General features: G+C 44.2%; 1 protein-coding gene across 4 annotated transcripts in view; it reads right to left on the bottom strand.

The window, feature by feature from the left end:
- Window positions 1-8,025: 8,025 nt before the first annotated feature.
- SCUBE2 (signal peptide, CUB domain and EGF like domain containing 2) overlaps window positions 8,026-25,903 on the bottom strand; it is a 47,304-nt gene continuing 29,426 nt past the window's right edge. For 3 of the 4 annotated variants that reach the window (XM_064513034.1, XM_064513035.1, XM_064513032.1), the window contains 7 exons: window positions 21,144-21,314; window positions 18,804-18,971; window positions 16,030-16,191; window positions 14,626-14,823; window positions 13,459-13,611; window positions 12,205-12,284; window positions 8,026-11,496 (listed from right to left, as the gene is read on the bottom strand). In XM_064513034.1, coding sequence (XP_064369104.1) covers window positions 11,344-11,496; window positions 12,205-12,284; window positions 13,459-13,611; window positions 14,626-14,823; window positions 16,030-16,191; window positions 18,804-18,971; window positions 21,144-21,314 — 1,085 coding nt within the window. In that variant the 3' untranslated portion in view covers window positions 8,026-11,343. The remainder of the gene's footprint in view (window positions 11,497-12,204; window positions 12,285-13,458; window positions 13,612-14,625; window positions 14,824-16,029; window positions 16,192-18,803; window positions 18,972-21,143; window positions 21,315-25,903) is intronic. The other variant, XM_064513033.1, reaches the window with a different exon arrangement.

Below are 25,903 nucleotides of genomic sequence, written 5' to 3'. Positions count from 1 at the left end.
GATGTAGGAACTCCAGTGCTGCTGAAGGAGATTTCTGAACTCTTAAATGCAGGAGAAAGAGGGCGCTCATTCATTTCATTTCACATCAGGTCCTGCTCTGGGGTGGCAGAAACTGCCAAGGAATAACGGGGAGCCTGCCCTTGCCCCTTGAGAGGCAGGGGCAGATGGGCGGGATGCTGGCTGTGCGGGAGCAGGAGACACGCGGTGCCGCACAGCGAGGCATCCGCTGCTGGCTGCCCGCGAGAGCCCACAAGGCTTCCTCCGGCAGTGAGCAAAGTCAGAAATACCTGCGCAAGGTAGAGCTTGACAGCAGCACGGTAAAACACAGAGCACCGGGCTGCACCTGGGGAGACTCCCACAATGCAGCCGCACGCTGCGGCATCGCTCTTGCCGACTCTGCTTTCGGTGGCCTCTCAAAACGGTTCACAGCCACCTCGAACAAAGTGGTTATGGACTCCCCACCCCAGGGAGCTGCAGCGCTTCCACTGTCATTAGCCCTGGGACTAATGGCCTCTAAACAGCAGAGTATCTAAGCAGCAGATACTGCTGATACCGGCAACCAGCTGTTGCAAGAGCAAGAACTGCACAGAATTTGTTCCGATAAAAACGTCATTGTTTTCGCCCCCACGTATCTTCCTTGCCCAGTCAGCAACCTTCTCACTTTCTGCAGCCTGAGGGACAAACGCTGCACAACACCCCGTACAAAGCCCCAGTGACACCAGCAGGCAGCAGCAATTTTTCAATGTTTTGTGGACACAAAGGAGTCCATTCTTGGACTAAATGCCCCCTACAACGATCCACCGGTGCACTTAGGCACCTGCTTAAATGCTTTGCTGAATGGGGGTTATAAGCGACAGCTCTCTGGGCAAAACTCCTTCTTCCAGCATGGTAAAAAAAGCACACTCCTTAGTCTGTGAAATATCCGTATGCACACAAAACTACACGGGGTAGTTGTAGCTCAAGCAATGGTACTGAAGCAAGGCCTTTTCAGTGCTTAATGTATACATTACCCTTGGAAACTTGAGAGATCTCTGTTTGCTTTTAGATCTATGTGGCTAATTAGTTATAAGGCAGCTGGCCAAATTTGTCCTTGAGTCAACACCTTGAACTTCAGTGGAGATGCAGAGGGGATATGTGAGGCCCAGAGTGACATCTACGCCTGTCCACATTCATGGAAGTAGCTTACTGAACTTCTAACTTGGCAGCCAGAAGCTGTAAGCGTTTACCTACAGATTGCCATAAACACAGAACAATGGGCTGTCATCTCCTCCCTCCTACTTTCTTTCCAAATTAATAAATTACTCTCAGAAAGAAGTGGCACCATGGGCAGATGCCCACAGTGGACTAGGAGATCAGATCAAACTCATTTCCCACTAGCATCTAAAAAGTGCCTTGATCCCTGCTAGCTAAGATGGTTTTAGCTAAGGTTGTCTTTGCCATAGACATGTAGCCCTGTGTCTTTGGCGCTGCAAAGCACAGCCTGGCTCCAGGATAAAGCTGTTGCTATGGCAGTGTCTGAGGCCGGCGGCTCCGCGCTCTGCTCTTGCCACACAATGACAGCTCTGAAAACACGAGCAGGGCAACGGGGATAAACAAGGGTGGCCTGAAGAGGAGTTTGGGCTGGCATGGAAGTGTCCCCGTGGTGAAGCACAGGGCACCTGAAGGCCCCTGGCTGCAGGAGGGAACGCTCAGCCCTAGGAGGAGTTATGCAGGCCCTGTAAAAGCCTTCACATTTAAAAGCTCTCAAGACTGCTGGCTGCTAGCATAACTGGAGCTTTGTAATGGGTGCTGTGAGAGCTTTTAGAGATCTTCAATACTCTGCTTTCTAGCTAGAGAATTTTCCTCTACCCAAGCATAAAGCCACTGCAAAGATATTTCTCGTTGTAGATGCTTTGCAGCACTATGATTTCTGAATAGCAGCACTTGGGGAGAGGGGGAAACTCTTCAGGCAAGATCTACACAGTTTACTGCCTGGAGAACAGAAATCTCAGGACAAAATTTAAGTTTAGCAAAAATGATCACCTTGTTTCTGGAACATGGCTAGTAAGTTCAGTGCTGAAACAGCACTGCTTTTCAAAAGGTTCCTGTATTGCAGACTCTGTTTACCAGGTGATGGGGACAAAAATAACAAGGTATCTCCAGTGACAAAATGAGCAAATGACTTGAGCAGTATTAGAATTTCCCAGCTCTTCTAAAAAAGCCCTGAAAACAAGTGCTTATGTCAGCTTATGCCAGCATGGGATTCACCAAGAAACATCCTTATTGCATATTTTAAGACTGACTGTGAACCTCTTCTGCCTCTACCAGTTAAAGGCGTATTCACAGAGGGATTTCATCTGACAAATATTTCCACCTTCTTATGGAGTTCAAACCTAAGACAGCTTTGCACCTCTCCTTCGGAGGGCAGAAGAGGGAGTAGGTTGTTTTTCATAGGTTCTTTACAGAGCTTGGAATTGTTCTGATTTCCCATTGGGAAAAAAAAAATCAACGAACTCAGGATGTGAATTGCTTTAAGTTCCAAAATGTCTTTAAGACAAATTAAAATTTGAGCCTAAGATATTTTACACTATCCATTTAAGATAAAAATGTGATTTACAACAATGTCAGAGAGGTCACCACGGCGTTAGTCAAACACAGGATCTCTCACCTCTGTGGCGCTTCTGTGTTTATTTTATGAAGCCAAGACTCCAACGCTCTCAAGTGCGGCAAGTCTAAGTGATGACCATTGTACCCCTCCACACAGCACTCACAAAACTGCAGCAGCTCATAACTGGTAAGATGTAATGAGACGTGTTACTGGATACTCAGTGCTAATATTTGCTAACGCACAGAATCATCAACAGTACTTCAGTGCAACTCTCCTAACAGAAAGGTTGTGTTTGCCATGTTGTGGTTTGGTTAAATATCTCCGCCTTCAAGTCTAGTGAACTGAGAGATACTTTAGCTCACACTATTTCTGAAAATGAAGCCAACTTCCCCAGGAGAGCAGGAGCACGTGCGTGGCAGGGGAGACAGATGGTGCTATTGATTACCTGTGCTCTGAGACGCTCCTGCTCTCCCTGAGGCTTAACTGGCTGCAAGAACGCCTGCTCGGCCACTGACGCGAGTCAAGCTGTGATCTAGCTGAGCAGGAAAGCTGAGTTTCCCTGAAAAGATGGAGGAAATCAGTTGCTGGTTACACGCACAGCTTTATTTCCTAAAACTAATGTTCAGAGGCCACTGTTGACCACAGCAAGACCTGAGTAACTAGAGGGATGGGGCTTGAAACAGGTCAGGCAGGTCACCAGAATCACTCGCTGTCCTCAGAAGTAAATAACATCCACTGAATTTACGTATTCACAGGCTGTTTCCTCCAGCTTCCTCTGCGGTTTATGCTGCCTGCAAATCATAACTTGCAACCTGCACATTTCCTCACTAGCAATTAGAGAGAAGGGCAACAGCCCTGATGGACAGTGTGCAGTTCAGGAGAGGGTCTCCTCCCACTGCAAGCTGAAGAGGGAGCAGTATCTGGCCCAGTGGCATGGGCCTTTCTAGGCCCCACGTCTGCATTTTGTAAGTATAAAATAATGCAAAGTATGAGCAATGACATTTCACTCTTTGGCTCCTGCATCTTGCAGAGTTTGCAGCGGACCAGGGAATACTCATTTAGACTCCACCAGAGCTGCTGAAGCCAGCGCTGGATAGCGGGAAGTGTTTTCTCAGTACGTTCACGTGTCTGTGCAGGAAGACGGAAGCACGCTTGAACCGTTCTGGTAACGAAGCCCCCAGTTTCAGCAGACACTTGGCTTTAAGACTCCTGCTGCAGAAGATCTCAAACAAAACCCATAGCTGTTTGGCATCTTGGGCTTTAAGAGCCTTTTTCTTGAGGGCCACATGCTGCCCTCTCATGGGGAGCCCTGCAGACAGTGCCACAGCCCGCAGGACCACCGCAGCCTTGGCACAGCTGGCACAGATGGGGCAGGGAACACAGGCAGCTGCAGGCTGCCAGCATCCTGGGAACAGCTGCTTCGCACAGGGCACTGCAACCCAACCCTCCTTATGGGGGCTCCCCAAATCCTCAGAAGTCTTATTTACCTCCCCCAGCCCAAGGACACCTGGCAGGCATGCTCTCTGGCAGGTGTCTGAGGGAGGCACAAGGCCTGAGGCTGTTAAGCGCAGCAGCAGCCATAAGCCAGGCAATCTTCAGGGTCAAATTTTACTCCTACATTACTGTATACAATAGCACAGTCCTGGGCAGGCTAAGAGCAAATTCCCACATCTGCTACCTGTGGGGTCTTTTGTGAATGAGGTGTACCTGCACCAGGGTCAGAGAGATCCTGCCAAGCCAGAAAGCTACAGGCCTTTGTCACCCGCTCCAAGGGTGCACAGTCCAGTCAGACCCGTGTTTGGTACAGCGCTGTGACAGCTGTCTGTAACATGCCCACTTCATCTAAAGCCACTGGCCCTGGCTTGGGGGTTTACGCACCAGCAGACGGAGATAGCAATGCCTGCAGTGTTGAGCGCTCAGTTACCAGAGCTAAGCTTCATTCTTCTACTGAATGAAGTTGCTGTTCTCAGCATGGATAAGCCTTTTCAGGGGTTTATTTTTGTAAGTTTATGGAGAGAATTAGCACCTACAGGAGCAGGGGCGCAATGATGTGCTATGTAAGTCAGATAGGCCTCCTGAGCACTTTTCGGCCAGTCATTTTTTTTTTCACTAACTGGTACTGCTCTGCTTTTCCACACAACGCTTCACACTAGTACTGCATCAGTAAATGCAAACTGGGGGCCATCCCGATTTACACATAGGTTGTGGCCATACGAAAGCTTGTCTACTGAACGCACAGATGTTGAATTCCCAGGTTTCTGGAGCATCTTCTTAATTTCCACATTAAAGCCCAGAAAAATCGTGATCCCCTCTCCCTTCATACCAGGCTGCTATCTATGCCTTGCCTCCTGACACGAAGATGCTCTGGGTTTTGCCCTCGGCAGGACCTCCAGGCCCCAGCTGGCATTTTGCAACAGCTCTTCCAACACCAGCACGGACACATGTAGCTATAGTCCCTGGAGGGACAAGGGTGCAAGGCAAACGCTAGTGCCAATGTAGTGAGGGGGAACGTGAACCTGGGGCCCTAGATCCAGAGCAAACTCTAGCTCCCTGCTGCATTGCATTGACAGCAAACAGCCCAACAGTACCATCATGCTTCAGTGCCACAGCCAACAGCAGTAAAGGGCTCTCAGCACCTCCAAAGACAAAGGTGCATTTGAAACCTGCTTTGCCCCCCCCCCCCTTTTTTTTTTCTTTTGACCCCAACTCTTGCCTGCTGGTTCTGGGGCAGGAAGCAGACTCATAGAAAAATGCAAGTGAAGTGCCCACGACTGCTCAGGCCCTACAGCAGCGAGAAGCCAGCAGGACGCCTAGTCCCCCAGCGCAGCCCTGCCCCGCACCGCCTGCCCCTCCGGGCACCGCGGCGGCTCCGGGCCCGCGCCGTGCCCGCCTTCCTGCCAGCCGCCGCCGCCGCCGCGCACAGGTCCACTCCCGCGCCGCCAGGGGGAGCCGCCGCTCCGGTGCCGCAGCGGGGCCGGCGGCAGCGCTGCTTCGGGGCCGGTCCGGCGGCACCCGGCAGGGGCGGGCAGGCAGCCGGCACCGCGCTCGGGGTCGGGGCTCCCGGCCCCGTCGGCTTGCCTCTTCTTTTTCTTCTTCCCCCCTCCTCTCACTGAACAACGCCTGTATTGTACACACGGCTTTCATGAGAGCCGTTTCACAAACGGCTCTCCTTCTCATCACACACACAGAGGCACGTATGTCACATACCTCTACGCTTCTCCATCTCCTGAACTTAATCCCAGCTAGAGATTCTCCATCCGTACGGAAACTCAGGGCTCCTGTCCGCACTTTATGTTTTGCACCGTTTCTTCTAGCACAGCAAGTGGGAAAGAAGGCACAGAAAACAGGCTCAGACTACCACTGCTCTATGAGATCCAAGGCACAGAAGAGAAAACTGTTATTCTAAGCATAGTCAAGCATAAACTTACTTGGTACTTAAACTTTTCATGGATGTTTGTAGTGATCTTGGCACAATATGAAACACTTGAACTAAGAACTACCATATAACAGCTTGTGTCTCAAGCGACAGCTTCGGAGCATTTCACAGTTTCCAATGCAACTTTCTCTCCCTTAAAACTAAGAAACCCTCATTTCCTGATCCCCAGAATGGTCACAGATGGGAAATTTCATAGCAGATTATTAAAATCCAGGTTTGTAAACCTACAATGCCTATCGAAGCAAACTTCCCATTGAAAAAAGCAGGCTTCAGTTGTGTTGTCAAATTCAGTATTTGCCTGCATGAGGGAATTTCTTGAATGAATTCTGTATTTATACACACATTTCAATATGGAAAACGACTTCAAGGTCTTTTTTTCTGGTTTATTTTTTGCATGTGTACTAAATGGGCTTTGTTACGTAGGCCTCAACAAACTTTATTACTATTCAAAATTTGTTTAATCAGAGCAACAGCTGCAGTAACAAATACTTATTTAAATAGGGAAAGTTTCTTTCTTTTTAACACTTGAAGTGGATTTAATAAGATAGTTTAAAAGAAAACAGCAACATGCAGAAAGTCATATAATTTCTATTGACTTGGAGAGAAGCTGGACAACCTGACCTGAGGGTGGACTATGTCCCCTGAATACTCTCTAACTCCTTCTGTTTTCCTCCCTGCAGGTGCACTATTTTCATCACCGCTCAGGGGCGTTTCACACTGATGAGCGCAACATACGTCGTGGAAAGCAGAGCTCCGCACTACGGAGTGGAAGTCGGCCCTGCAAGCAAAAGGACTGTTCAAACTAACAGGCAGTAGCAAGACCCGTTGTAGGACAATTCAGGTCCAGTGATGCCTAGAAGCAAACCTACTTGTACCAGGCCTGGATTTGACTGAGGAGTTTTTAAAAGTACTTACACGTGCAAGGCTGCTGCTGGCAGAGACAGACAAAATTTGAGTGGAGCAGCATTAAAGGGAACATAGGAAGTATTATGTACATTTCAGTTGTGACAGGTTTCATTTTCAGCATCTATTGTATTTACAGAATGTCACCTACATGCATGATAAAGAAGCATTTGCATTGCTAATTTATTTAATTCAGAAATATTTGTGGACCACTATCCTTGCAGTCTGTTCCAAGGATTACTGTAATACCATTCCTTCCTGCTTACTCACATTAGACCTCTTCTGATTCCTCGGATTTAACTAAGCTTCAGATCCTGCTCTCTGTATTTCACTACTACTTATTTCCATTATGCAGACATCCGAAGGTCCCAATCAGGATTTTGGCTCCCACTCTTCTGGGAGTTCAGAAGATATTGCAAATTGACATTCCCTGTCCTGGAGGGTGTCTGAGCGCTCATCTCCATCACTGCAGCCTAACATTCACACTATCGGGAAGAATATTTGAACACCACAGTTTTGGGCTGCAATTAGCCTGTAGTCATTGTACCTTTCCACAATTGCCAAAGTCCTGTACATCGTTTACTTTGCTGTCTTTTCATATTGACCAGTGTCAGCTAACAACAGCTAACAACTGAATTACACAGTTGTATCTTCCAGAAGTGCACCAAATGAACCTGGATGGCTACATTCATTTTAATACAAATCAGTTCCTGTTACTGTGATCAAAGCAAGCTGAGGGTCATTCACAAAGCCATAAAATACCTCACAGTTATTTTAGGTGTTTCATTCTGTCTTGATACAGCCTGTCAGTCTTGTCCATATAAGAATTATTTTTAGCATAATTATTAGATTAACTAATATCAGGATAATTCTGGTCTTACAGTAGCCAGAAATATGTGCACCACTAAATATACAGAAAGTTCTATCTATGTAGGTACAGATGCATGCTAATAGTATATTACATATAACAAAATATGGTAAGTAGGTGTTCCCAGGATATAAAATCTATCTGATATGAGGTAACTTGTGGCACAGCCCTTAATTTGGGCACAAAACTATTATTTAGCACAGCAAAGACAACTGAAAATATTATCCAATGTTCTTTTGCAACTAAAAGGTCACTGGTTTATTTCTCTTATTAAGAGTAAGTCAAACATTTTACACTAATTTACAGTCATGAAAGAGAGCCCTATGAGTATTTCACATCAGCAACATTAAGTCATCCAGTTAATGCTAATTATTTCAAAAGTTAAATCCTGTTGTATAAGGTTAAACATTTTTTGAATTATCTTTTGCCAAAAAATAAGATCAGTCTACAACCACGTAGAAAGTAGAAACTCAAATTTCTAAGGAGCCACTACCATTGCTATGAAGTTACAATACCAAGCGTTACAACAATCTGCCATAGTTATCACTTCTTCCAACATTTATGATGGCAAAAATTCCCTCTTCACTTTGTGTCGCACACACAGTATCTACGGTAAAAGGGGAATTTTTATTCGTAATGTTCATATCAAAGGTAACAGAAGAGCTTCCAAGACATTTACTTTTTACCTACAAAAAACAAGGCTGCGGAGCAAAAAGGATTCTTCTTCAAGAAAGAGCAGGTTTTTCTGCTCCGCACACCCCAGTAACACATTCCTCTCCCTCCGCATGCCTGAAACTTCCACAGACAACAGCAAAAACGCCTCATGCCCATGGAGCAACAGAGAGGCAAAGTTGAGATCCACCATGCAGACCTAAGATGAGAGCCTGGTCACAGAGGAGCCATGCAGAGCTGGAACATCAGCGTGCCTACGAGATGAGTGCAGTGCAACAAATCCTGAGTGCACTGATGAACAATATTTTGATGTTGCGCAACTTTTTTCTCAAGCTCTTGTTGAAACCAGTCACTCCAATTTGTGTGTCACTAGGCAACACAAAAAAGAGCTGTTCAAACTTGAAGCCTTCTCATGAGGGAATTCAGTGAGAAGCGGCTTGCTTCCCTGGGGGAGTGCAGCCGAGCCACTCCAGTGCCCACAAGCAGCTCATGCAGCACCCACCCACTCAGGGCAACTGCTGCAGCCTCTCGCCTGTGTCGAGGAGCTCCAGCACCACCCACAAGTGATTGTGGGTCACCGTGACTCACTGACACGCTGCACCTGGTGCAGGGAGCCATGGACACGAGACTCCTAGGCCCTGCAGTCAGAAGGGAGGCTATCTTGAAATGCCTTGCTGGGAGCTCAGCACAGCAGCATACATTCACCACAGACATCACATGCCTTTCCCATCACCCTTTCTCTCACTTGAGCATCCCTTAGCCATTCCACTGTCTCCTTCTAGATCACCCCTGTTGTCCCTCCCCATCTGGCACCAGGGGACCTGTTCAGGCTGGACCTCACCAACCAGGCAAGCACAGGGGCCTGGGTCCCCTCCCCTCCGTCCTGCTGATCTACCCCAGCCTCCCTCATGCCCTCGGCCTCATTAGCTGTCCCTTGCCGCAGCCCTGACAGCCCAGTTCCTGCAGTGGGCACCTACCGCCATGCCAGCAGGAACACACAAGCAGTGCCTGAGTCAGAGCAGAAGCCCCGGCATAGCCAGCCGGGACACACTTCTCCCTCTTGGCACCAGCACAAGCACCTCCTCTCCTCCACCCAGACCGCGGCAGGTCCTTCTGAGTAGCACCACAGGGAACCCAGCATCTTATCACCTGTCCCAAGAGGGTCTCCTCCCCAACGGTGGCCTGAGGGCTGCCCCTCCCCATCACGCCAGGAGCAAGATGCATCCCTCACCACGTGACAAGCTACACTGTCTTGCATGCTGCAGCATGAGACTCCCATAGTGTGACAATGCAGTAAGGCTGCTTTTGGTGGCATTCATTTGCTCCTAGCAATGTATGGAAGAGACTCAGACCCTGGTTCTGGATGGGAGTTTCATCTGTCATACTGCGAATGTGGTATTGTTCACATACGACGGTTAAATACCACATGCCAGTGCAATGAAACCCAAAGAGCTCTGACCCCAAACCCTACAAAAGGGAACAATTGGCCTGGCTGCACTGCAGAATTGTGGTACCTTTCCTAAGGGGGGGCACAGAGGAAGTTGTGCACCCGCTGCGTCACTCAGAGCACTGCCGGTGACCTATTCAGAAAGAAACAGGTTGTAAGTACAAGAGAGCAGGTTTGAGGCAGTCTCCCTTCCAGACACAAGGTCCAGAAAGTACACCCCACTGCAGAAACAGTTTGCATGGCCAGAGGACAATGATGTAACATAACTGGGCAGAAAAGCATTCAGACAACAAAAACATTTTGAGCATCGTAGTTGTCCCTACAGGCCCTTTCAGAATAGCCTTCACTGGTTGAGGAGTATCTCCACCCATCCACTCCTCTCCAGCAAGACAGGGAAAGCAGCCCTGCTCTGCTCAACAAGGTCATTGCAAGGTGCTCAGACAAGATAAAGAACATAAAGATTGAGGGCCGTATAAGAACCTTATACAGATTTAAACAGTAATGTACAACAGCATAATCTGCATGCAAAGCCTGCATTCAAAATGGGGCTTATGAGTTCAGCTGTGGGTGCTCAGAAGATAGAATTTTATACAACTTTGAAGAGGCGATGCCTCATTCTGTCCCAGGCCTACCTACAGGGAAAGACTTAGCTGGGACTTAGCAAAGGATCCGTTCCGTTGTAGCATTTGCAGTCAGGCCAAAATGGAAGTATGCAGTGGGTCAGGGTCTGTTTTCCATTACTGTGGCGCCCGACTTTCATCCTGGTGTTTTTCCATTTAAACCAGTGGATCATCAGCATGAATATGGAGAAATATAGTGTGATCCAGACCCAGAGTATTCAAGCTAACATTCAACACTTTGTTTATTCCTCCATATGCCTCATACAACACATAGTTCAGGGAAAAATGACATCTTGTGCAATTCTTGGACTCACTGGTTTAGATTAAAAATCTAATCAATCTTAGCTCTGAATTTCCTGCACAGCAAAAGTTAAGAGAGATACCAATTTTGTCCTCACTTTCAATGAGGCTGAACATGAAACCAGCTTTGTTGAAGTAATGTGCATTTATGGCAACCCACTACTTAGCTTTTGTCCTCATTAGCTTTTAAAGTTGCTGCTGAAGCATCAGGGCAGAGCTCTACAAAATTCTGCTGGCACCATCCCATTACAGAAATTATGGTCAGTCTCTAATACACACTCCCATGAAGTATCCTGGGTACCCAAAAGGTATTATCTGGAAAGGAATCAAAATTCTGGTCATCAAAATATTTGTATGCACTGAGAAAGCCAAACTCTGCCAAGAACAGAGCTGGCTAGTAAGCTTCCCCAGAGTCTCTGCACCACTGAGTAAAACACAGAAAGCAGCCCCACCTACTACAACCCCTCTGTGCGTGCCCAGGGCTGGTTAGTACTTTAAGTACAGCACCAACTATTTGTAAGGCCTCAAAAATCTGGAAACTTTAGAACGCAGCAGACGTATGAAGGATCTTGGGAACATCTCTCTTGATTCTTGGGCTGTGTACTTGAAATAGTTCTGCGGATGCGCCAGCACGTCAAACAAGGCTTTTATCAGCTTCTTATCCTAGAAAAAGGGAAGCAGATTTTCCAGTCATACCACAGAAAAGTTAGGGTAAGAATAAACAAAGCTTAATGACCAGTTCACTCATAACAGATTACGAGCATTTTATTTATCAAGTACTAATGTTTCAAGGGCTCTCAGATCAGTGGAGCGAGGTTGATGTTCAGGCCCCACAGAAAGTCAGTCGAGCGTCACTCTGAACAGTGGTGCCAGGACTTTCTCCCTCCTCTTACTTTCAAGAACAGCAAAAAGTTGGGGCTAATATCCAGCAAAAGAAAGGTCTACTTGGGATGACATTCGGTCAACTTGCCCATGCAACTGTCCTCTAACCCAGGGAGGAAAAGTCCTTGCTAATCTACAGGCTACAGTAGCAGCACTAAGCTGTACTCCAGGAGATGAAATCCCATGTCCTTCAGTTTGCTCCACTGATTCCTTCCTACACAGTCTATGTGAAACACGAGGGGCTATCCTTACTATAAAGAATTACACATGCTCCTAGTAGGTCTGACCCACCTTTAATCTCCCTAGACAATGGGGCTTTTATTGACTGCCCTGCACAAGTGGGGCATGTGCCGATTTAGCACTTCCCTGAAGTAGTAGCATGTCTACAGCACCAAGGAACAAATCCAATACAGAGCAGGAGGCAACCTCACTAGCAAAAACTAGAGTCATTTACAATTAAAAGCAACATTCTCAGTGGAAGAAATTTACCTTAAGTATTTCTTGATGATTTTCAGATGCATAAAGTCTACCATCCCGAACAATATCTTCTATTAGCTCTTGGTAATCCTCTATTGAGAATGCACAAGACAGTCATTTGCAGGTTCATTTCAGTTACATATTCAATATCTCCCTTGGTTACATATGTAAATCCTACCCCCAACAGAACCAGTGGTACTTTGCTCTCATATTAGCAGTTGGAAAGTATTCCAAATGCTCTTCTGTAAATAAACTGCAAACACTGTTTACTATGAGCCTATAAAGTGTACTCTGCTGAGCTGCTCATCATCAATCTGTCAAAAGCAAAAGAAATCATAAGGCACCTAAGATTGTAACACATGCTGTAACCATGTGGCCTGCCTCAATCCAACAGCACTACAAGAAAAATGGAGCTCTCCTATCTTTGTTTCAGTAGGGGAGGGGAACTGGCTCTGAGTGCAGAAGGATAAATGCGTATGGTGAAGACAGCTCATAGAGATAACACAGCACTGGCCTGGATGCACAAAATGACCTGAAAATGGTGGGTCAAGGAAGCATTTTCACAAAAGGTTTCCAGAAAAGACAGAGTACCTCATCTGGAAGGAGGCAGTTTTCGAGAGGTTTTATTCTGTAGTAGTGAAGTCTCCACACATCACTGCTTTGTAGAGCCTTTAAGGAGCCTACAAATGTCCCAGAATCAGATATAACAGCAGTGCCAGTGCTGGACTGCCTAGCATTACAGGGGTCCAGAGCATCCAGACCGGGTCACAGGGGAACACCCAACATTCCCAGCCTGCAAAGCCCTGTGGGTGAGCGCTTTGAGGGGCCTCACCTGAAAGGAGCACCTCTTGCTACCAGATGACAGCTGGTAGCAGCAACACAATAAATCACAGCAGCACTTACCAGTGCCCCTAACTGGGGACACTCTGCCCTTGAAGCAACCCAGAATTAGGAAGACATAAAAAGACATAAAACACATTCAGGCTGTGAGTTCTGCACTTTGCCTTTGTGAGCTGCAGCCCAGAATCCCAGCTCTTGTTTAAGTCTATGGAAGACTGGAAATGTGATTGCACTTAAGACTACAGGACAATACAGAGATCCTTAAACTAGTTTTAAATGAAGACAGCTACCAGAAGCAGTCTAACAGTGACATGAGCAAGAGGGCTGAGTTACCCCTTCTTAGCAGGGTCAAGGAGCCCACAAGGAGTTGTGTGCTGCTGCAGCTGCACTAGTCCGCACTACTCTCAGCTGTTCACATCCACTTACCATCATACGTTACGTAGGGAACTTGGAATCCTTTGGCACTGTTCCCTTCATTCGACTTGAACTGGATCCACAGCTTCTTAGACCTCGAAGTGAAAGCTATGGGGCGTTCATAGGTTTGACAGGTTTCATACGTGGTCACAGAATTGGAAGAAGCTTTCCAAGAAAACACACAATAGCCAGTTATCTGACAAAACTTCATGGTAATCAGCAATTAAAAACAAACAAAAACCAAACAAAAACCAAAAAGCAAAAAGGAGGTCAAACTACCAAATCAAGAAATGCTTGCATCTTGTAGGCATCATGCTGTGACAGTCAAACAAAAACAGTTGCACATCTAGTTCTGCAAGCATGACTGCGTTAGGAGTTTGCTCACAGCCTGAAATTGTATCGAGCGGAACAAATTCTGCCCTCAACACGCAGGCATCTTCTTCTCCCAACGTGCTCAACCAAGTTTCAATATCTGCAATATGCTTCTGATCTCACAGTAGGAGAACTCACATCCAATCGATATTGTATAGCCCAAGGGAAGTTCCTATAAACCACCTTTCATATCTGTGAGTAATATATGTAGCAAATAGGAAAGAAAGCACACTCCAACCTGCACCCACATCCTCCTGGTGTTAATAAAACACTATTCTTCATAACCAGGCAGGCCATCAGTGGATGGCAGGCCATCAATGGATTACTGCTCGGTCCAGGAATATTCTCCTTTTTCACAAAAACAGTCTACTCCTTGAAGAATGTGCCTATAGTAGAGGCCGAAGCTATACATTCACAGATCAAGCACCTGCAGGGACTGGTTTCAAGTCTAGCAAGTATCTCCTCTTTCCTAATCCAGGCTAGAAATGCTTTGCATAGTTCACCACTAGTTAGCTTGAGCCATCTACCTCCTCTTAATGTTTCTCACAAAGTTCACTGACACATCATAGCCTTGCACCCTCGATTCTCCTTAATCCATGGAGAAGCTTTGCAAAATAGGATTTCTCAATTTGTCATTTAAAGAAATCAACTGTCCTGCCCTGTAGAGCTCTACTCTTAAGTACAGGACAGCTGGGCTATGTTTAGTTTAACTAACAATAATGTTAGTGCTAACAACAATGAATAGGAGAAGCCTGTGTTGCATACTGAGATGGATACCATGAGCCTCAGTAAATATTTCAGACTTACAGCTTTTTCGCATCACCAGGTAGTCTCCGCATTCATCTTCTATTGGCAGAAATATTTCTGGAACCACAATCAGAATACGGCGCTTTGGTGGTGGGTTAATATTCCAAGTACACTCAGCGTTTGCAGGATAGTCCCCCGGATAGTTTGGTGATTCGATATATCCAGTGTAATCTCCCAGTTCACCTCCACATTGCCTATCTGAAAAAGCAATACAGCATGCAGGACCAGGCAGAGTGAGATCTTCCCACAGCTCTCTCTACAGTCACTGGGTAACAGGCACACACACTTTGCTGTTTGCATCTGGTGCAGCTAAAGCTCTTTTCACCAGCTTCACCTCATACTACCGCCTGCTTCTGCCTTTGTGGTTTAATCAGTGTTGAGAAATAAAATACAGGTTAATCCTTGTTAACGTAGAAGAGTTGCTAATGACCAACCCACAGCCAAGCGGCAAGACAGTTGTAAGAGGACATAAAAATCAAGTGAGGATGCTTCACTTGCTTGTACCAGACAGAACACTTTATAGAAATATCCTCCAATGTCTAACTGGAATCTGCTCTGCTCAGATGCCATGTCTGCAGCAGCACAAACAGGGAAGAGAGTAGGCCTTCCCTCTGCACAGATCAGCAGCCCAGCACGGATACAATGCCATAACCTTCAATAGGAGAGGGTGAGCCCCTGTGCAGGATGCTTTGCCCATACTCCCCTACTCAGCATAGTCACAACTGTCTGGGTACTGCAGAACCATAACATGGATGTGCAAGTGTGACATGCCCAGGGAGCAGAGCTTTCAAGTGAGACACATGCAGTTTCCAGAAACATGTTTATATGTGTATGTAATGTATACATATGTGTGTGTATATACAAGTTACTCCAGAGGTTTTTCTGAGGAGTCTCCCCTCTGTTTTCTCTTCTTTAATTTACCCTTGACTTCCCAAACTACAGCTACCATAATCTAGAACAGTGGCTCTCCTTGCAGTTGCTTCTTTCAGAGGCGTTTATTAAGAAAAAGTGCTTACTAGAGCCAAGTAGATTTTGTGAGCCAGCTTCCATTCCTTTTGATAGAGGGGAAAAATCAGGATGCTGACAACACAAACTCACTCTGCTGCACCACAGGAGAAAAGACTTAATAGCAAGACCCAGAGTGACCCAGCACGCAGTGGCAAGACACGATCATCACTTTCCTTCAGATGAACGGTGGAACCAGTCTGCAGAGGTGGTCTCCCACAGACCTCGGTAAGTCACTTGGGATGAGATGCAGGTAGGCAGTAAAAGAGGAGCAACACCACTGCCTTCTCTCCAAGCTCCCTGGAGCAAAGCTAAATTTTGCCCTTAAGGCCACTCTGAATGTTAATGACCCAGCCTTTTCACTTGTAACAGACTGTCAAAGTATCTTGCTATACTTACTTTTGCATTGTGTTATATTAGTTGACCCATCAAAATCAGTAGTGGTGTTTCCAGGGCATGAAATACAGTAATTTTGTCCAAACGCAGGCTGGTATGTCCCAACTATGCAACGAATACACCGATGAGTTGTAGTATTATAAAAATGGCCAGGTGAACACTGAACTGGAAGGCATTTAAAGAGGCAGCATAGTTAAAGTGGCAGTAGCACATTAAAATTTAATTTTTATGCACTTTTATAGAGCATATTCTAATTTCAATGCCTGCTATGCTATTACATGAACTACTAAGGTAATAAAACAGAATTAATTAAACAGATTTCAGTTTGCCAAATCACTTTGTCCAAGTTCAGAAAACCCACATGTAGTGTTATAAAGCAGTGTGTGGAAGCAGTAATAAAAAATAAGATGGAGTGAGGAAGTGCAGCATGATTTTGTCAGCAGGACATTCATGTGAAGAGTGTATTATCAAGTGCTTGATATGGAAGATGAACTTTTTGTGCAAATATTAACTAAACCTTTCTGTCTTGCCCAGCTTACACTGAGCAGCAGGTGTACTGCTGCTGAATCCTAGGAGATCCCTGTGATCAGCTCACCACAAACAGAGGTGAAAGAGTTTGGCCCTCTACAATTTGTACATTGTACCAATATTAGTGACTAAACATGTATATTGCCCTCTTCTCTCACAATCACACACTATCTTACAACAACAAGCCATGACTCATGGTACAGTCACCTTCCCCAGATCTGCTACTACTTTATTTCATCATGTCAGCCAAATTACCAGGACACACAAGCTATAGCCCTCACAGGGGTTGCTGCAGGTACCTCCTGTGTCACCAAAGCCAGCCCCCACCCTGACATACAAAAGCTTTCTTAGACATAACAACTTCTATGGAAGATGTAGACATGAGACAGATAAACACAAGACGGAAAAAAAAATCCTTTCTAGCAGACTTGCAACTTCTTGTTCCAGTTTGCTGGAATGCAGACAGGAAGATTTTCTTCTCTCATTGCAATCTGAGAGTACAAGACTTCCAACAGCTTTGCTTACATCTCTAATATGATTGTTTTAATTCGATTTTGCTTAGCTATTCTGCATCTATGCCCATCATCATCTGTACTGAAACCTGACAGAAAACAGTCAACAGCATGGGCCATAGATTATCTTAGCTGTTTACTCCACCCCCACCTCTTTTTCTTTGCCCTCTTTAATTTGTGGGACTGAAAAACATTTTCCCATTCCTTTTACCTCACTTGGCAAGTTTACCCCTCTCAGCTTGACTTTAAAAATAATTCACTACCTGGCCTTTCAGATGTAGTTTTCTGTGCTGCACAGTCCCTTTTTCTGTTCCATCTAGTCTTTGCTTGCTCCCAAATAATCTTTTTCTTGTTGAGGCTTTTATTCGGCTAGCTCAGTCTGGAGCGCTTCCCTACATGTTTTTCCCCCCCTCCAAATGCTTCAGATACAAGTTCCAAGAAGCTCTTGCACCTGTGATTTAAACAGATTCAGTGTCTCATGTGACCTCTTATACATGCAAGTCCCTGAGCTCTTCATTCCAGATGACATAAAAATTCCTTTAATCTCTACTTTAATTCAAAAACTGAACCTGACAGACCTGTTTTTGTTTACCTGTGTTAAATAAATCTGAAATCAGTTCCTCTTATCTTGATTCGAAGTGTTTTTTTTTCTGACTACTTTTAACTGTTCTAACGTCGCAAAATTGAGTATGAAACAGCAGTGTTTGTGGATTCAGTGATTCTTCATTGAAGAAATCTGTTAACTATCATGTTATTACCAAAAGCATTAGTTATTCAACCGTACTGCAAGATTCTTCTATTATGTTGCAATTCTCAGTGTTCTCAATAGCATACATATCTTAACAGACACCAGAAAGGTCTGTTTAGCTAAACTAACACCAAATATTGGTATCAGGACCTTATTTCTGTCCCTTATTTCTACTCGATCCCAATAGATTTTCTATCACCACTTCTTATTCATGGTGATTTTGATAAAAGTGATGGTCTTTTATCGATGCCTTAAGATACCAGGCAATTATAACAATTAACTTTTCATCTCTCTCTATGGACACATATTTTAATTGGCATTTTCAAAGACAACTTTATAGCTGTCTTTTAGCTTTTTAGATTTTAGATAACTAAAATGCAAACAGGATATCCTTCCATTCTTAAAGATATGATCCTACCTGATTTTCACTCTTGCGAGACAGACTTTGGGAGCTAATTGCATGGCAGCTCCATTTGGTCAAGTTTGGAGGGCTTTGTGAGGTACTGCAGAGTTAAGCTGAATGCTGGCTCTTTAAACATCTCCCAGGGCATCCAAGCCAGTTTCTCATTATGAACATGAAGAAATCATTTTCTTACTTATCCTCTAGGTTTGCAATTTCCTCCTTCACATTTTGAAGCAGGCTGCTGTGCTCAAAATCAAAATGTCACTAAGGCATAGAGCTGTTGATTTTCCCCTGAGACTTTTTTTTTCCTCCAGAATTCCTTTCTGTAACTCTTCACAGATCAGTGACTTCACCAACCAACTTCCACCTATCTCCCAGCACCTCCTTGAGTCTTGTATAAAAATCAGTTATGAAAAGACTTGAGGCTCCACTGAGTTTCCTTGCAGCCAGGCCAGGGCAGCTAACTACGAGAAGCCTGGCAGGAGAGATTCTTGACAGGAGAAGCACCCTTCTTGCAATGCCCCATTTGTAGCCAAAGCTGTAGCTTTGCCTCAAAGCAGTGCAGCTCATCATATCTTGATCTTACCTTTGGTCTCACAGTCCTGAAACAAGGATGCACTGCTGTATCTTGTTGTTAGACCTCCTCCGCAGGGAAAGCAGGACACCCGCCCAGCTTCAGGCTGGTATGTTCCAGGGGGGCATGGCAGACAGGGTTTGAAGCCATCGGGGGAATATTCACCTGGTGAGCACTGGTCTGGAGGAGGAAAAACACACTTGCCTTACCTTCACCCCTAAGGTACAGGTTATGTTAGTGAGCCTGCACAGGACCTGCAACTCCACGATGTAACTGTTCTCGTCTCAGCTGGGGAAGCGGGGTTCAGAATGAAATGCAAGCAATCCATAGGACTCAATACATACACTGGACATTGATAACTTCTGGTGCTGGTGAACTCATCTGAACTGCTATGGATTTCATGCTTTGTTGCAAGGCTGTCACACCAGGCCTGCCCAGTAACCTCCGCTAATCTGTATGGTGTGATCAGATAGTCACTATCCCCCCTTTCTAGCTAAAGAGCTCTTGGACTACTCCAAAATGAAACAATTTAGCACTGAAACAGAGGTACCAAAAATGTACTTACAGATTTCTAAAAGCATTTTTAATCTTAATGATTGTTGGAATATTATAAACACTGATGTTGCTGAATTGTGTGAAAACCTCAAGCACAATAAAGACTTGTGCAAACTTACTAACCTAAACATAACACATGCCTCAGAGACTTTAAATGGAGAAATCCTCTTGCCATTCCTCTGGTACTGGATCTTAGATACGGTTATCTGTACTCTGAATTGCTGTTTTTGGTATGGTATGTAGATACCATTAACCTAATCAGACTGATTTTATTTAAATACACACCCCGGTATTATGTAACAGACATAGGAATATTTATGGGTACCTCAAAAAAAAATTTTTTTTAAGCTTTTCACAAAACAACTAATTTCCATGTCAGTACTCAGTAACTGCCCTGCTTTGGAAGGTGCAAAATACTGCTGCAGTTCAGCTGTGCTGAAAAATCCTGTCCTTTTAAAGAGCTGTTACGATAATAAACTGTTAGTTTTAATTTATAGCTCCACTAAATCACTCACTGAATAGCTGTTTTGTTAGGAAGTTAAATTGGCCTTGGCTTCATTTCAGGATATATGACTAACAACAAGCATGGCATTAACTACAGGTCATGATCAATGATGAAGAATTTAGTTTATGGCTGATACACTTGGTGGAATAGCAAGCATTCCTCTTTAGCTTAAAAATAAAATACAGCAGGTGAACAATGCTCTGTAGCTCATCAACGAAAGCTAGCGAGGAAGGAGACCATCTCAGGTCTTGGTTCTGACTTTTCCACCACGTATCACTTCTGCTCTCATAAGGAGACACATTCATTTGCTCCCAAGCTTTTCAAGCCTTTCTTATTTTATAAACATTCCTACAGAACACTCATCTTTGTACTCTCTGCGCAGCTCAACAAACATAAATGAATTAAGTCTTTCATTGCAACACTTCCAATAAGGTAGGGAAAGAGCACTATTTTCATTTCAGTGACAAGGAAAGACATCAAGGTTAGTAAAGGTTATTCTGAAAAGTGTCTGCTGACTTCAGGACAGACACTTCAGGCCAGAGTTAATGAGAAGTCCAGTGCAAGTCTCTTCCCCCCCCCCCCCCCCCAAAAAAAAAAAAAAAAACCTCTATAGCTATACAGCCAAGGCAAGCTCTGAGAGGCCTCATTAGAGGCTGTCTGCCCTCTGCTACCTCCTCATAAACTGCCTTCTGCCTTCCTTCTAATCACACATTCAGATTTGGAATCTTTGGTGGGTGTGGGGTTTTTTGTTGTTGTTGTTTTGGGTTTTTTTGTTTTGTTTTGTTTTTTTTAAGAAAGAACAGAATGCAACTTTACATTGACACATGTAAAAACACAAATACCACCTTAAACTGTACTTCAGGTTTCTTGACCATGCTCAGAGTGCAGCATAACAGTAGGTTAGTTCACAGAGCTCAGCTGGAATCTGTCCTGCATCCCAGGCAGGAACCAAACCCACCACTTACATAGAAATGTTACATTTGAGAACCTATCCTATCAGATCTCTCCTTGACAGCTTTGCCTTTTGCATGTCACTTGCCTTGAAACCGCATGTGGTAAAATTATAAAATTCCTTGTGGAAGAAAACTGAGTTCATCTAAATATTGCAGAAATATTTAGCAAAATGACTAATTTTTGGAGATCTGCATTGTGGAGGTAAACTTATTCAGTTCTCCTCAGGCATCACTGAGATCCCAAGCATGGGGCATCCTTACATGTGCTGCACATGTGATTGCTGAAAGCAAGAGAAAGAAGGGGCAGAAGCATCAGGTGGGGCTGTTTCTGTGCCTTACCTCCACAGTCAGACACACTGTGAGCTCCAGCTAATTTTTGATTTCCAGGATTCTGAGGACTGGGGCAAGAGTCACAAGTTATTTGTCCTTCCTCATCCTGGTAAGTTCCATTAGGGCATAAAACACAGCTTTCTCGTTCCCCATCATAGTACGTTCCCACACCGCAGCTAACTAGCAACAAGAGAAAATATCAAGTCATCACCATTTTGTGTCTGTGGGTTCAAAGCCAAATTAGATGTCAGCAGCTAAACTACTGAAGATGAATTATGAGGTGATACAAGGACTAGATTTACAACAGTATTAGAGCTGATCAAATATCAGGACTTCTGCTATTTGGGGGGTTGTGTGCAACTGAAAGACTGCTGAAATTTTGTTTCAGCTTTGTTCAGGGTTAATCTGTGGCCTAGGAAGCAGCTACCATACTGCAAGAGAGGTACACTTCAACTGTTTCAGTTGAATCCATTTCCCTCCTGTCCTTGACCTGCACAGGGCACCCAGGGATGCACCGTGTCAGTTCTGCTGGGGGCACAGTAGGGTACAACAGTGGCAGTGCCCACAGAAGAAACACAAAGCTGTGACATGTTATAACTGCAGAAGCAAAAGGCAGAAACTGCATAAAATCAACCTGAGCCAAAAAAAAAAATTTCCATTTGAGCCAAATCAATCAACCCAAGTATTTCATTTTGATTTTCCTAAAAGGTGACAACAACAAAAAGTAAAAAGTGTCCAACTAGCTACTCTCCAATGCAATGTGCAAAACCAGCTGACAAAAGCTGTGTACAGTATGGCAGTTACAGTTTTGAAAGAGCTTAAAAAGAAAAAAGCACATCAGTTAAGGATTAAAGGGAAGGAAAGACGAGGGACTGGCCCAACATGGAAACAAAGCCAAGTAGTGACTACCTGGCTGTTTCAGTAGGAAGTAATGCTTAAAACCAGGAATCTGCACCGGCAGTGGCAGCTTGCCTGAGACTAGCTGGGCTGACAGTGGAGTGCATTTGGATGAGCAACAGGCTTTTCTGTGCTTCCATGGGGCTTTGGTGAATAGGGTGCCACCACCCTAGCAAGGGGTGGTCGGCTGCTCTCTGCTCAGAAATCAGTTCAGGTCATTACCAGAGCCCGGCAGTTACAGCGCAGCCTTCCAGGACAGGCTAGGTGAGGGCAACACTTTTTACAACAGAGGTCACTAGTTTATTAAATGGATTTTGTGGTGTGTCTCCTGCAATTGCAGTGACCTGACTGAGATGGAATAGGCCTATGAGGGTACTCCACACACATTCATATCTGATGTTACTAACTGCAGTAATGGCCCTGATTCACAAGGGTATTAAGTGTTCATGCTTTATTTGAAATCAATGAGAATTTTAAAAAGAACTCTAGATTAGGTCCTATAAAGGTAAAGGATATGAAATACAGGGTCTGGGAAAATTAAGTTTTAAATTTTGGACTGCCTAATGCAAAAAATGCATAATCCTGTCTTTCCTCCACCATGACTTCTGAAGTATGCCAAACACTTCAAGCCTTAACAGATCTTATGCGCATATGAGAAAAGAGGTTAATACCTCCAGATAAAGATTTAGCTATCTACGTCTAAAAAATACCATTATTCAATCTAAATATTAAAATTACTCCAAGTGATGCCTAAGCCTGAATGCTTCAAGCTCTTAAATACACCAGTTTCTCTACATGACTACATAAAACCAAGCTTTTATAACTGGTACAAGTGTCCAGACAGCTTGATCTGCAAACATGTTCCCTGTGGGTTGCTCCTAATTCCTCCCCATCTTCAACTTAGAGATCTTCCAAACACCTCATCTAAACCCACTCAAGCACAAAGCAGAGGCGATGAGGAAAGCATGTTTTAGAAACTCACAGCACTTACCAGGGCCCAACTTACCGTAACAAACAGATATAGATGGCATTAGGCTCAATTACAGTAACATTCATTACAGAGACAGTTCATCAGCAAAGAAATCATCCCACAGAAATCCATAGGAATGTGCATGGAATTAGTCTGACACGAATGAGTCCCCTCTTAACAAAAAACAAAGAACCCTCCTCTAAGGCAAATTCAAAATTCTTCTTGTCAGAGCATTTGTTTAAATGAAGCTAAAAAGTTTATGAGCCTCATTTCACAAAACTAGAAACTGCATGGTCCCTCCTGACACATGGGAGATGCCCAGTCTGAAACAAGAGCTAAAGCTTTGCAAATAACAACATTAAATCAGAATTCCACTGGCTAACTTTGCTCTTTTTCAGCAACCTGCTTGTTTTTCTTCAAATGAACAAAAGAACCAATTGCCTCCAGTAGACTTCATTTCTGCAGCCACTGTCTTTGTTTGTCTTCAATACCCATTAAAATCTCAATCCTGAATCTCATGCAGCTGGGTTTTTTTGGTGTGTTTTTTTTTTTTTTTTTTTTTTTTGGTGGGGGGGGAATATGTGAAAGCTTTTCTGATGCAAAAACAAGAAAGCAAAGAAAGGGGAGAAAAAAAAAAGAGAGAGGCCCACAGGGAACCAGGATTAATAGTTACAAAGACATTTAAAGGCTCTTCCCCTCTTTTCAACACATTAGCCTTTGAGCATTTGCTCCTATACACAAATGCTGTAGTACTCAGCGGCTAAGAAGGTGAACCTCATAAAGGAGGTCACGATCCACCATCTCACCATTTTCTTAAGAACCATGCCTTGACTTTATAAGCAAAATCACAAACAACTGAGGCAAATTGATGCTGAAACGGCATCCTTGAAGGTATTGTTTTTTAGCAGTTCACGCACTTCAGTCACATGAGATAGTGATGTATCTTAAGGATTTATGTATTAAATCTATGATTGTGAGAGCAAGCGGTTAGCAGACATAATAGCGATGTCTCTGCTATTTGATAGCTTATTTATTTTTTCTTGTCGATTTTATAAAAAAGTAAAAAATAAATGCAACATATGGTTCTCTGTTGTGTGAAAACACAACTACAAACTGCAACAGCTGCAAAGACAGGCAGCACTTCCCTTTTTCTACAAACGTCTTTTTCACACTTTTGTAATCCCAGTATCATACCACATCCAAACTTTAACAAACACTTTTGTATAAAATATTGATATTTTGTTTGCATTCTCTAAACTAAGGGGACAAAATTGCTGAATGCTGAGCAATGAAACGCATCAACACCTCCCACACAAAATGAAGCTGCCCAACCTGTACTTCAGAGCAGTGCCTATGCCAGTGCTGATCACGCTTGCTGTTCTCTGAAGTGACTGAGCTCTCTGGATGAAACCACCTGTGACTACAGTGGAGCAAGGGCATTCTTACGTGTCCTTCTACACAGTGAGAAGGTCAGGAAATGGTATTTTTCTTTGCCTTGCTTCCATCACTTAAAGTATTCGTGCATCCAACACAAAAAACACCAAACAAAACTTTCAGCTACATGGGATATGACCAATGTATTGCAGTGTAAAAAGCAACAGAAAAAGCAGTTAAATTGCTTGGCTGCTTCTCTCTCAGAGGAAAATGCTGGGGCACAAAAGGCCCTCAAAGGATATCAGCTTCATCTCTTTCAGTATGGATGTTCCTAGTAAATCAGATTCCAATAAGAAATTGCCAGTATTTAAACAGTTTGGTCTTTGGCTGTGAAATCTGTCTAAAATCTAGCTCACACTGTGGAACCAATAATGGTAGCCAAGTCAGTGGATGTAATTTCATTCTTCAAAAGACAGGGCTATTGCTCCCCAAGACAAATCTCCACCTTTCAAAGGAACATTTAGCATTTCCTGAATTCCTAGAGGGTTCAGTCTTGAAGCACTCTCAGTCCAAACTGCATGTTTTTTAGTGCAAGATTTACTTTAGTGTAAGATTTACTTTAGTGTGGAAGGATCGGCCTCCTGCTATGACAGTCCAACTCTCTGGAAAGGCTGATGAAGGTTCCATTTTACTATATACATTTTCTGTGATATAAATTAATAGAGACCTACTGCTGACTGTTCCTTGGAAGCCATTCACAGGACTTCACAGAATTAACTAACATAAGCCAGTGCTATATATGCCTACTCATTAATACAGAACTCTGATGTGACAAAGTAGACAAATGCAACCAGAATACTTGGACCTCAAAGGCATCAGAAAATCCCAGACAGAACAGTATGTTAAACAGCAAACTTGAAATAAAACATGCCATTATTTGAAATCAACAGTGAATTCCCTTTCGACAGCTGTTTAAAGAACACGGGACATACACATATTCAGAAAGATGAACTACCTTGGAAATCATGTCTAATCTGTTTCTGGTACCTTTATGGAACTTCTGTTCTGCACTGTGTCTCACTGTGGTCAGTAAGAGTTAAAACATTGAAGTTAGGAAAAGTACTACCTCACTAAACCTGGGATACCAAATGCAGTTTAGCTGAGTGCTGTGACTGCAGGCCAGTTCCCTAAGAGAAAAGCTGCCAGAGCAGGAGCTGCACTTTCTCTCTTACACAGATGCATCTAATGTTGCAGACAGTGCTCTGCCAAGAGGAATCTGTCACAGGAAGAGGACCAGTACAGGACTGTCTGAATCAATAAAGCTATATCTAACCTTGTCAGACTCCAAGTACTCTGTTTTAAAAAATATATTTGAAAAAAGTGAACTGAATCTTATACTTCTCTCACTGTCTGCATCACAGAAGACTTGCAAGACCCTAAACTTACTTTGTTCCCTCAGTGGTTCCTGCTCCTCAGATCAGACTAGGCAAAATCCTTTTGCCAAAGTTCTCCACCTGTCCTGAGATCA

Source organism: Dromaius novaehollandiae, chromosome 5 (genome assembly GCF_036370855.1).
Source record: "Dromaius novaehollandiae isolate bDroNov1 chromosome 5, bDroNov1.hap1, whole genome shotgun sequence".
Taxonomy (NCBI): domain Eukaryota; kingdom Metazoa; phylum Chordata; class Aves; order Casuariiformes; family Dromaiidae; genus Dromaius; species Dromaius novaehollandiae.
This window is presented reverse-complemented; position numbering and strand designations above follow the sequence as displayed.